The following is a 13185-nucleotide window of genomic DNA, read 5'->3' as shown; positions in this document are numbered from 1 at the left end:
AGCCTTAGAAGACAACTTTACGATCCATTGGTAAAATCTAACTTGTTAAGATTGTCAGAGTTTATTTTAAGTTGGGAACTTAGTTCAAATTTAGCATCAAGCAAAGCATCACTTCTTTAAAAGTGGAACAAAGCAGAGCTAAAAAAATTTTTGACTACATGAATGGGATTCTTTCTTGGGATATGTTTCCAGGTATTCCAATAAATTCAAACCATAATAAATTGATTTGGAAGTCTAATTATATATTGAATAATATAAGCAGTTGCTCTGAATGACTTTTCTGAACAATTAACAGGATCAGAGCCAAAGCCTTAAGCACTGCAAAGAAAGGACTACATCCAGCTCATAACTACTCAGTATCAATATTCATATCTGAGGACAATCAATGTGGTTTGGGAACAGATCTTTGCTGTAGGCACAGGCAATGAAAATCCGTCTTGATCTCTTCTGCCTATTGATTTTCACTTCCCTTCTCCAGCAATGTATGGTAGTCACAAATCAATGGGTTTAATCCACAGATTTGGGAAGAATTTTCAGATTTTCAGTGCTCAAGGCAGTAACCCAAAGGGGAAGTCTTGGGTTATATAGATGGGAAACCTAAGCTGGTGTTTATATCTTAGGTGCTTTGTTCATTTACTAATTGGAAGTTGTTTTGCAAAGATACCAGCCAAGCAGATTCTAGTAGTGAAGCAAAATATTAGACAAGATAATACATTTTGTGCGTTGCTGAGTTGAGGGGTAGATTTTAGGGATTATGTTGGTGTTTTACTTGCCTCTTTTTGCTTTGCATTTTATTGGTCCTAAATTATTATTATTTTATTTTATTTTATGATTATATTCTATTATATTATTATTTTATGATTATTATCAGCTGTTGTTTTAAAAGACAAGATAGAAATTTGTTAAGCTTTCTACAGCTTGTGTGAAGCTGTAGTCCATCAACAAGAGTTTCAGCAGAAAGAAAATAATCAGTAAATTACACAATGATATGATGAAGTTATTTTTATGGGTACAGAAAATGTAGCACACAGCATATTACTGCAGCCTTCCTTACAAAAGGGGATGCTGGATTTTGTAGTACAACATATCTGGATGCACTGAATTGAAAAAAGTTGGGCTGTCCATCTTTAAGAAAGGAAAGCTTTGTATAGGGAATTTAATGAACAAGCAAGCATGCTTGGGGGATGACTTCCATGGAAAACCATAACACAGTAATCAAGAACCTTCTAACAACACATCCTTGCATGTGCTACTTTGTGATTAATGTTTGCCCATCCAGGTTCATTCCTTCTGCATGGACTAGATCAGGGTAGTCAACCATACCTACTGCCCACTTTTGTATCTCTGTTAGTAGTAAAATTTTCTAACCACCCACCAGTTCCACAGTAATGCGCCATGTATCATAATCTGTGCATGCCTCTCGCGCATCATGGATTGAGGTTGGGTGGGGGGGCACTGGCTACCAGCTCTGCTTGTCTGTTACAACTGGGTGGTGTGGGGGGGAGATGCGCGAGCTATTCTGGGACAATACTCTTTTGTTTGCGGTAGCACTATAGCACCATTTAGTTTCACTTACGTAACGTGAACTAAACTTATGTGCGGGCGATACAAATAGTATATTTTCAGAAATTTAAATTGTCACAGGGAATTTTATGAAAACCTAATGAAAATGTTTTTAAATAATGCTATGAAAATTTTTTAAAAAGTCAATTAAATAAAAAAAAAAGGAAAGTGCTTCAATATTGTACAAAACCCCTACCACCCACCATGAAAGCTGGAACACCCACTACTGGACTAGATGGAAAATAATGGATGATATACCGTATATGGCAAAGATTAAATGTATTTATGATAGCCCAGATCTGGGGAGACTAGAGTCCATTTGCCATGTAGGAATTAGATGGTCCCTGAAAAGTAGAAGTAATTGTCCCCCACTTCTTTTGTGTTAATTCTGTAAGAATATAAGCTTCTTATTGGAAATACTTTTTCAATATCACCTTTGGATTAGATAAACTGATTCAGGAGCCATGTCTAACATGTCAGAACAATGCCATTAACCTGACAGATCTATTCAAAAGTTCCTAAGATGATACAGTATTATGAAAGCCTACAAATCTTTAAATGAAGTATTTATTATGATTACTGCTACTGTATACAATACCATTATGTTCCTACTGTATTATCTGCCCCATATTACCTTTCACAGGCTTAACCATTATATTATTTGGAAGTCTACATTTGTACTTTTTAAAATGCCTTTCAATTCTTATTTGCTAGTTCTCCAATTTTCAGGACCTTTCAGAGTACATTTTGTCATTGTTTTTTTTTAATTATCATTATTTCAACAGATTCGAAACATTCACTTTCTCCAATAAAAGACGAGCTATTAAACCCACGACTTGTGGGTTCAGTGCACAATCTAACAAATCATTTGTAGAAATGAGAGTTTGTGGGAAGGTGGTCATGCATTCTAGATCCTCCACAAGGGTTCCAGAATCAGTTGTCATCCCAGATGTCTTCCCAGCAGGATGTAATTTTCCAAAATGTCTCTCACTTTCACTGACAAGGTCTTTATTGTCATGTTCAGCTACTTCTGTTGGATACATTTCCTGGGACTGTGGTAAAACCTGAAAAAGGCTCTGTCCAAAGGGAATTGTTGTCAGCTTTTCTGTTTCAATTACTGTTCTGCCAGAGTCACAGGGTTTAGATTTTATGCACTCAGATTCTGTATCGATCTGTACTTTCCTCTTCTTGTATGACTCTTGAAGAATTCCATCAGTACTGTGCATTTGAAGGAACTGCTCCTTAATTATACTTGTCTTCTGATGTTCTAAATAGGAAGACACGGCTTTGTTTAAATACTCAAGGTTGGTATTATGGGAGGTTACTTCAACCTGGCAAAAAAAGAGAAAGAAAATAGAATTCAAGCTAATCTACTATGGACTGTTAAGAATTATTTATTTATTTATTTGGCAACAAATACAAGGAAACAAGTAATAGTTTAGAGATAGACATGGACACATGAAAAATTTTTGGCACAAATAAAAGGATATAAATAAGCAAAACATAGCCATAAACACATAAAATGAGTACATATAAATGGGATCAGTAGGACAGGGACAGCAGGCACGCTGGTGCACTTATGCACGCCCCTTTAGGGACCTCTTGAAGCAGTACCCCGTCAGAAGCTGTTCTCATTATTTTTATTTGCTTTGTTCTTTGTCTTGTGAGGATTTAAATCAGTGGTGGGTTGCTACCAGTTTGCTCCGGCTTGGGCAAATTGGTAGCAGCGGCAGGCTCCACCCACCTGCTTCTGCGCATGCACAGAAGCACCGCCCGCGTGCCCACGCCCATGAGCAAACCAATAGCGATGGGTTTTGAAACCCGCCCCTGATTTAAATATATGCACATGGAAATACAAATATACATGGATACATACATATATTTATCTCTGCTCCTTTCTCAGCTTTAACTCTTTTACCTCACCAACCTTGAATTTGAAAAGCTGTAGTGGCTTAATATTCTTTCTATTTATTTCTTTTAGGTGAAAAAAGCATACTTGCATTTTTGTAAACTTCACAGTTAAGCAGTGTTTCTATAGGGATCAATCAAAATATTAGAAAATACCATATCAGCTTTTGAGTTGCTCTAAAGTCTTCATCAAAGTGGGATGGAGAAAAAAATATGAGGGATTGGGGAAAAAATCTTGTATTAAAACCAATGGGTTAGACGTTAAGACCATAAGGTTTTTCATTAAAATTTTAAAGTTACCTTTTAGAACAACTCTCAAGCAGCTTGAAACAAATTCTCAGTGCTAGACTCAAAAACATTGGAACAATAAAAAATGGTTGACCTCTATTTCTCAGAATATATGTCTGGATGCTCTCTAAATCTGTCTCTTGTCCTACAAGAAGTACTATATTTAGATTCTCACTGTATTACTTTCATTTAAAATATTTTGTGCTACATCCTATGTCATATCTGGAGTCATGAGAGAGGAGAATCCAATCTGCCAGCTGAGTTCAGCTTAACATACACCTTTATTTTGAAGAATAGCATAGCATAGCATAGCATAGCATAGCATAGCATAGCATAGCATAGCATAGCATAGCATAGCAGAGCAGAGCAGAGCAGAGCAGAGCAGAGCAGAGCAGAGCAGAGCAGAGCATATTGTTGTTGTTGTTAGTTGTGAAGTTGTGTCCGACCCATCGCGACCCCATGGACAACGTTCCTCCAGGCCTTCCTGTCCTCTATTATCCTCTGAAGTCCATTTAAGCTCACGACTACTGCTTCAGTGACTCCATCTAGCCACCTCATTCTCTGTCGTCCCCTTCTTCTTTTGCCCTCAATCTTTCCCAGCATTAGGCTCTTCTCCAATGAGTCCTTCCTTCTCATTAGGTGGCCAAAGTATTTCAGTTTCATCTTCAGGATCTGACCTTCTAAGGAGCAGTCAGGGTTGATCTCCCTTAGGACTGACTTGTTTGTTCGCCTTGCAGTCCAAGGGACTTGCAGGAGTCTTCTCCAGCACCATAGTTCAAAGGCCTCAATTCTTTGGCGCTCAGCCTTTCTTATGATCCAACTTTCACAGCCATACATTGCAACTGGGAAAACCATAGCCTTTTGTTTTCAAGGTGATATGTCTGCTTTTTAGTACGCTGTCTAGATTTACCATAGCTTTCCTCCCCAGGAGCAAGCGTCTTTTAATTTCTTGGCTGCAGTCCCCATCTGCGGGTGATCTCAGAGCCCAGGAAAATAAAATCTGTCACTACCTCCATTTCGTCCCCATCTTTCTGCCAGGAATTCAGAGGGACGGATACTGTGATCTTAGTTTTCTTAATGTTGAGTTTCAAGCCAACTTTTGCACTCTCCTTCTTCATCTGCATCAAGAGGCTCTTTAGTTCCTCTTTGCTTTCTCCCATTAGAGCGGTATCATCTCTGAAGTTGTTGATATTTCTCCCAGCAATATTAATTCCAACTTTGGATTCATCTAGCCCTGCCTAGCATAGCATAGAATTTTTTACTGGCCAAATGGGATTATCTTGTATAACACTTATATCTCCACTTTTTTAAAATTATGAACTCAAAGTGGTCCAGAAAATAAAGCAGTTTAAAAAGATGATCTTCATAGACCCCCAAATTAAACAACACAGAAAATAAAATGTATCAAAATGTAAGAACCGGCATGCAAAAGCACTTGGAACCAACTGAAATGGAGTAGTCAAAAGATTTCCAGAAATCCCTGTGCTTTAGCAGACACCTGAAGGCACGACATAACTCTGGAGCCCCTTTCCCATTTAAAACTCAGGAAGTGTAAGTTTATTGTACATTATTCTTCCCCCTAAAAATGAATTCTCCACGCTATGGTTGAGGCATAAATCCTTTTACTCAACTATTGAGTAAAATAGTTGGGGGAGCACTATAGAACATGCTGGGCACTTTCCAAAAGTATTTCCATCCCCATTAACTGAGATGGGATGACAGCAGTACCCAAGGAAATACATACCCACAGCAAACCACACCAATGAAGGAAAAGAGGGAGATAGCTAAACACCAACTCCATGTTCATGTTTGATTTTGCATGGAATTGTCCATAAGAAGGGAATGGTGTATGGTTCAAAGCTCTCCCTGGCCAAGTGCTCCTTTCCCACAAAATCCTGCACCATCATAATAATATATGAACTTATTAAAGTGCATCCCCAAACATACAAACTAAATTTCCCATTGGAGGAGGAGCTAATGGTTGAATCTTATTATCAAATAACTAATATTTTGATGTGAATTGCAGTGGTTCTATATAATTTTGGATGAAAAGTTAAATAATAACTGAACAGTTTAAAAGTTAAACATAACAGAGTTATGTTTGTAACTGTGACATCCTAAGTGGCAATTAATATTGATAAATGTTTACTATTTTTATCTTCAATATTTTAGGCTTTCTAAATAGCAATATGTTAATAATTTTTAAATTGGATTATACAAACATTGCTGAACTAAAATCAATATTTATTACATTACCCCACAAAAAATCTAACAAACATTGACTGTTCTCAGATTGCTAAATCCACTGACTGTGCATCATGTACAAAAAGAGATAATAGCAATCCATATCGCAGAGAAGGATATGGTACTCAGTGTGCACTAATATCACATTTCTGGCTGAGTGCCAAATCTAAGATCAAATGGAACAGCCATAGATATTCATGCTTAGTCACGCTGAAGATGCTAATCATTGCTGCATAAAACTGAGGCAGGGATCACCAATCTTACAATGATATCATTCAGGCAAAAATGCACAAAAACTTTAGAGGATAAAATGAAGAGGGAAACCTCTGTGGGGTTGAGCCAAGAATCTGTGTCACTGGGATTTTCTGCAGACTTGATTGCACATATCATTGTTCGAGTTATTGCCTCTTGTATGCGGGCTTCATGATCTGCATCCTATGAAAAAAAGAAAGGAGAACATGGGATATTTTGAATATATGGAAATGACTTTGGTTAGCAGGAGAAGAAACATTTGGATATGTTGAGTCCAATGTATTTTGAAACTGTGACTATTCCTTTGGCATTGGTCTAAACCAGTGTTTCTCAACCTTGGCTCCTTTAAGATATGTAGACTTCAACACCCAGAATTCCCCAGCCAGTCTTGTTGGTTAACAATTCTGGGAGCTGAAGTCCACACCTCTAAAAGGGGCCAAGGTTGAGAAACACTGGTCTTAAAGGGTAGGGTATGGAAGCAGAGAGGAGGTATGCTTCATTTTATAATCATATTATGAAGAATCTCTAATATTCTGAAGAATGAAAATTTATCTAGCAGTTCTAGAAGCTCTGGAATACTTTCTTATATTATACAAATCACAGCACTCATGTTAAAAGGATCTGTGATTCCCCAAATAGGCAGACAGGGCAATTAATATCCCTTGTTATTTTATCTGGGATTTCATAATTTCATAAAATGCCCATAAAAGCTGCCTGATCAAACAATTATACAATTTTTCCTAATTGGCAGTTGTTCTATTGCATTAGTGTCTTGTTAAATTGAGACTTATGAACCTTAATTTATACCAGAGGGATATCATCTAATATAGAGAATCTTAATTTAGGAAGATCAAAAAGGCATGTCCCAAACTCTATCTCTCAAGGATTTAAGCTCTTAAACACATACATACTCTCCGCTTCGCACACAAATTACTAGGAGAACACAAATGTCTTGCAAGCTATTACTAAATTATTCTAAATTCCAGAGAGCCTGCTGTCATCTGACAGTATCACCAGCCCACTAATATATTATTGCAGTCTTACACAGCAACAGAAGGGTGAAAAAGACAGCATTGGCTTTAATGAAGGATACCAGCACGCAATGTTTTTAAGATGAAACAAGAATTCTGTAATTGATTCTTACATGATACAAGGTGTCATGTCTTTCTTGGGTGCCTTTAGGCAGTGAAATACAAAGGCTAATTTAGGATTTCATCAAGATGAGATGCCTTGGAAAGCAAAGCCTTCATGTTTAGCTGAATTGCTTGGAGCTAGGGACAGTTCCCGGGGCAACAAGGAACAAAATCATTGCATAAAATGGTACTGGTGGCCCACAATCCTGGAGACAGAATGAAGAAGTGGGTCTTGTTTGCTTGAATTTACATATGAAAACGGGGTTGTACAAAGAGATAGCAAGATGCAACCTTTGCTCTTGATCAGCAGCTTGCAACTTTCCCACAGAAACTCTTCAAAAAAAATAATAATCCTCCTTTCTCTCTTCCTATTTTCTCTGCCTTTCCTCCTATCATTTATTGCCATCATTGTGCAGACTTAATAGGCCATTTGCATTTCTGATGATGCCATACCACATTTATATCAGATAACCCATATTTTCCTGAAAGAAAGCAAAATTATAATTTGCAAATTAACAGAGCTTTCTGGTAAGCAAATTCTGGTTAAGTTCCAACCAGACTTTAGCGTCCTACATCCGAGGTTGAGCTTTATATCATGGGACAGGATTACTTGAAAACATTCAAGAGAAGCACTTGTACCTTGTTTCCTACTACAAACACATTGTAAACACAGAAGTGATCTGTATGGGCAATGTAGTCTATGAAGATCATATATCAATTCCTCCCCGGATAGTAGCTCAAGTTAAAACAGTACTAATCTCCCTTATTAGTGCAATATAATGCACTACAAAGAGCCAATTTGTTGTAGTGGTTAAGGCAACCGGCTAGAAACCAGGAGACCTTCTTTCTTTCTTTCTTTCTTTCTTTCTTTCTTTCTTTCTTTCTTTCTTTCTTTCTTTCTTTCTCTCTCTTTCTTTCCTTCCTTCCTTCTTTCTTTCCTTCCTTTCTTTTTCTTTCTCTCTCTCTCTTTCTCCCCCCCCCTTCTCTCTCTCTCTCCAAATTTCTTTTGAAATCTTGCCAAGAAAACAATAAGCATTTGACCAGACAGTCAATAAGAGTCAACAATGACTCATAGGCACACAAAAAGTAAACTATAGTGCAATATTAGAGGTTGGATGCAATGCTTTTCTTTTAAGTCTTTTCATTAATAAATTGGATAATCCTAGCTCTGGAGATTCAGAAGAAACCCTTTCAGAATTCAGAATTGCATTAGGTCTTAACAATTTTATTTCAAATGTTATTGCTGCTGAATAAATACTTACTTCTTACTGCTCGTTTTTCTTATGACCACAAGGTAAGTCATACAGTCAGGAATATATAGAATTATGGTACAGGACTGTAAATTCAGAGTAAATGGGCATTCCACAAAAATTGGTACCCTTCAGGGATAACTTTCTCTTGCAGGCGTTTAATATAGTTTCCCATAGACTCTTTATCACAACACAGCTTCCTAAACATTTAGCCTCACCTTTTAGCATCTGAAATAATGCGTATTTAGAGCAGCTTATCTTAGCCATATGAAAATTGTCAGGCTTTCAGGGTACTGCAACTCTGAAAAGTTCATTCTGCCTGATGAAGCCCATGAATAATATTAATCACTTATCTTAGAATGCAAACTTTGGCGTGGTCTCAATGTGTCAGAAGCAAACTAAACCCTGCTCCTCTTATTGTAAAGCATGAATAGAATAATTAATTGTGTCAGTAGAGCAGTTGAAACTGGCATGGCACTCACTTATCATATCAATATGATAGCAGCTGTTTATTGCCGTAAGCCAGAGTACTGCTTGAGTGAATAATGGAAATGTTCTTGATATTACTTTTTAACATCTATGTCATGCATTGTTTTTCCAAGATGGATAACCCTACATCTAGAAAGGAATTTTGCCATCCTGCTATTATGTTTGGGGATAATAGGATATAATCAGCTGTCACCATAAAGGGTAGTCCTAGCATTCCTCAAGTTAACCAATCTCCATGCTCAACTTATATTGTGAGGTTTTTAATTTGGAAAGAACGGTTATGGCAAGCAAAATTGGAATGTATTGAACCTGCTTACTTTTTTATTCTTAACTTTATGGGCTGTGTTGAGAGGTGTGGGAAAATAATGCATAAGGCATCCTGTACGGGTGAGTGGGTGGGAGTTCTGGCCATCTAGTTATTGGTGTACTACAATTCCTAGCATCCCTCCCTACTGCTCAGGCTGGCTGAAACTGCTAGGAGATCATTAGTCACCACTGGAGAACCATCAGCTTCCCACTCTATTATATCCAGTATTTCTTAACATATCAACTCAGCCCCAACCTACAATTAGGAGATCATACTAATCTACTTTCTCAACAAAATATAAAGGCACCCTCTTTATCTAATAACGGTGTTTCAAATTTCCTCCTCCATATCCTCTGCAAATGATCTGTCTCCTGATCAAAGGATGTAGATTTATTGGCTCTGTGCTAAAAAAAGAAACTGCTCTGAGATCTGTCAAACTTGTTGAAATACATTTGTATAGATTTTTAACTACACAAGAAAACAGAGCCTAGAATGGATTTCTAATCCCATCAAGCTTCAATGATACCTCTTTCCAATCTCCTCTCCACATATTTGATGTCAGATGGATGAAGAGACCGTGTCTACGTCTGCTACAAATCATCCTTTCAGGTCTCATTTCTACCTACATCACTTTGATTTAAAATTTATGCAATCAAGATGTTGAATTATGTTGCATAATTTATGTATGTGGTATGTTACAGATTATAAGCGGATGGGCCTCTTGTGGGCCTCAATGATTCAATTCTAGGGAAACCAAAAGGAATGGGAGGGGGATGGAAAAAGGTTATTCTAGTAACTGCTCTGCAATTACTGTACCTACATATGCATAATACTAATTGACAATAAGGTAGACAGATGTCATGGCCGTGAGTGTAGCTTGATAGTAGCACACATGCTTTCCATACTAAGAGCTCCTCATTTAATTGCCAAGATCATTATGGAGAAAAACTCTAGCATGAAATTGTGGGAAAGTTGCCAGTAAAGCATGCTTTTTATTATCAATCTTTGTTATAAATTAACCCAATAAAATGTATGCTATCAGTGGATTGTTTGTGAATATGCAGGTTGTGACACTCCATATGGTTTGCAGCTGGCAATTTTAACAGATAAAATGATTCAAATCATTACAATGATTCAAATCTTACAATCATTTTAAGAAATGGAGAGAAAAATGTACCCGTTCAATCCAAGAATTAATGCTAACGGTGATGGGGTCAATGGACTCAACATAATGCCACCAGTGTCTAGGAACCAACAAGACCTGAAACAAAAAGAAATGAGAATTGAAAAGTTGTAAATTCTTTTCTTATGAACGTGTATGTTGAACAAGAGCATTACACAGGGGATGCAGAAATGTTTGAAAATAATACTTTTAATACTAGTTTAAATCTTTTATCATTGATCTATCCTTGCACTTGATACATCTAAGGAATTATGACTTTTATGGATAATACATTCTGCAGTACCTCTAACCCATCTTTCAGTCAAATGAATAATCTGGTACCTTATAAAAAGTGAAAGAAATAAAATATGCCCTATTAAAATCACAGAGTTTAATCAGCAATCATGAAATCAAACAACTATGTGAAATACAAATTAAAGAAATGAAACTATCTGTCAAATTACAATGAACAAATCAATAGGACTGGATAGTGTAAGCTGAGAGTTCAGAGACTATCACTATTAATGACAGGTAGTCCTCGACTTACAACCAGTTGCTTAGAGACCATTCAAAGTTACGACTACCTGAAAAAGGGGATTTATGATCCAGATCCAAAGTTGGAACAGTTGTGCTCCCTCCATATTCATCTGACCAAACTTTGGATACTTGATAATGTGGCCACATGTGAAATACGTGCAGAAAAGTATAAAAATAATGTCTTGGGATGAGTTCAGGGCCACTGGCCATAGCTGTTCCTTGCTGGACCTAGCTATAGTCTCTTTATTTATTTTATTTTATTTATTTATTTTTATTTTGTCACAACAATATATGTACGTATCATACAAAAGATTATATAATATATAAACACATATATGAGTAAATATAAGGAGGTATAAGCATATATGTATATAGGAAGAAGAAAAGAAAAACAATAGGACAGGAACGGTAGGCACGTTTGTGCGCTTATGCACGCCCCTTATGGTCCTCTTAGGAATGGGGTGAGGTCAATAGTAGAGAGTTTTTGGTTAAAGCTTTTAGGATTATGGGAAGAGACCACAGAGTCAGGTAAAGTATTCCAAGCACTGATGATTCTGTTACAGAAGTCATATTTTCTGCAATCTAGATTAAAGCAGTTGACATTAAGTTTAAATCTATTGGTTGCTCTAGTATTATTGCAATTAAAGCTGAAGTAGTCTTTAACAGGAAGGACATTACAATAGATGATTCTGTGAGTTAAACTCAGGTCTTGTCGAAGGTGACGGAGTTCCAAGTTTTCTAAGCCTAGGATTTCAAGTCTGGTGGGATAAGGTATTTTGTTGTTTTCAGAGGAATGGAGAACTCTTCTTGTAAAATATTTCTGGACATGTTCAATTGTATTGATGTCAGAGATGTGGTGAGGGTTCCAAACAAGCGAGCTGTATTCTAGAATTGGTCTAGCAAATGTTTTATATGCTCTGGTTAGTAGTGTGGTGTTTTTGGAAAAGAAGCTACGCAAGACTAGGTTTACAACTCTTAGAGCTTTTTTTGCTATGTAGTTGCAGTGGGCTTTGGCACTTAGATCATTTGACATGAAAACTCCAAGGTCTTTAACGGGATGGGGGTTGTCTGTAAGGTAATGTCCATCAAGTATGTACTTAGTGTTTGGGTTCTTTTTTCCTATATGTAAGACTGAGCATTTGCTGGTTGAGATTTGGAGTTGCCAAGTTTTAGATCAAGCGGTTAGATGATCAAGGTCTTTTTGAATGATAGATGTATTGTCTGTGGTGTTAAATAGTTTGACATCGTCAGCAAAGAGAACACAATTACTTGAGATATGGTCACAAAGATCATTAATGTATAGTATGAAGAGTTTTGGTCCAAGGACGCTGCTTGAGGAACGCCACTCTTGACAGGAACAGGATTTGATAGAGCATTGCCAATTTTGACCACTTGTTGTCTGTTAGACAGAAAAGCAGATATCCATTTGTGAAGGGGTCCTGAGATGCCATAGGATTTTAGTTTTAGGAGAAGTTTATCGTGTACTACTGCGTCAAAAGCTTTGCAGAAGTCTATGTAGTTTGCATCTATTGTTTTGCCTGGATCAAGATTTGTAGTCCATATGCTTTTACAGTGGAGAAGTTGTAAGTTACATGATAATTTTTTCCTGAAACCAAATTGTTTATTGGAGAGTAGGTTGTTAGTTTCTAAGTGTGAAGTAATGGATTGGTTGATGATTGATTCCATGACTTTGCAGGTGATGCAGCACAGAGAGATCGGTCTGTAATTTTCGACTAAGCTGGGGTCTCCTTTTTTGAAGATGGGGATGACTGTGGCTAGTGACCAAAGTTTGGGAAAGGAACTGGTAGTGAAAGCTTTATCAAAGCTGCTATATTAATGGAAAGTTTTTTTAAGAAGTATGCACATAGTCCACCGGGTCCAATAGATAGCGATGGTTTTAAGTTATGAAGAGCTTTTCCAACGTTATCTTCTGCAAAATCTATATGAGTTAAGTCATCATAATCATTGCTGGTACGTTTGTGGAATGTCGGATATGTGTTACCGGAGTTAACAAAAACTGAGCCAAAGAAAATGTTGAAGAGGTTTGCTTTA

At 37.0% G+C, this 13185-nt stretch overlaps 1 protein-coding gene across 1 annotated transcript in view; it reads right to left on the bottom strand.

Annotated features, from left to right (window-relative positions):
- Positions 1-1319: 1319 nt before the first annotated feature.
- HSPBAP1 (HSPB1 associated protein 1) overlaps positions 1320-13185 on the bottom strand; it is a 78152-nt gene continuing 66286 nt past the window's right edge. The window contains exons 7-9 of the mRNA XM_058195379.1: positions 10612-10695; positions 6328-6438; positions 1320-2894 (exon numbers count right to left, since the gene is read on the bottom strand). Coding sequence (XP_058051362.1) covers positions 2337-2894; positions 6328-6438; positions 10612-10695 — 753 coding nt within the window. The 3' untranslated portion in view covers positions 1320-2336. The remainder of the gene's footprint in view (positions 2895-6327; positions 6439-10611; positions 10696-13185) is intronic.

This window comes from Ahaetulla prasina, chromosome 1 (assembly GCF_028640845.1).
Source record: "Ahaetulla prasina isolate Xishuangbanna chromosome 1, ASM2864084v1, whole genome shotgun sequence".
NCBI classification, from domain to species: Eukaryota; Metazoa; Chordata; class Lepidosauria; order Squamata; family Colubridae; genus Ahaetulla; species Ahaetulla prasina.
The sequence above is the reverse complement of the archived record's forward strand: the minus strand, read 5'-3'. Positions and strand labels throughout refer to the sequence as shown.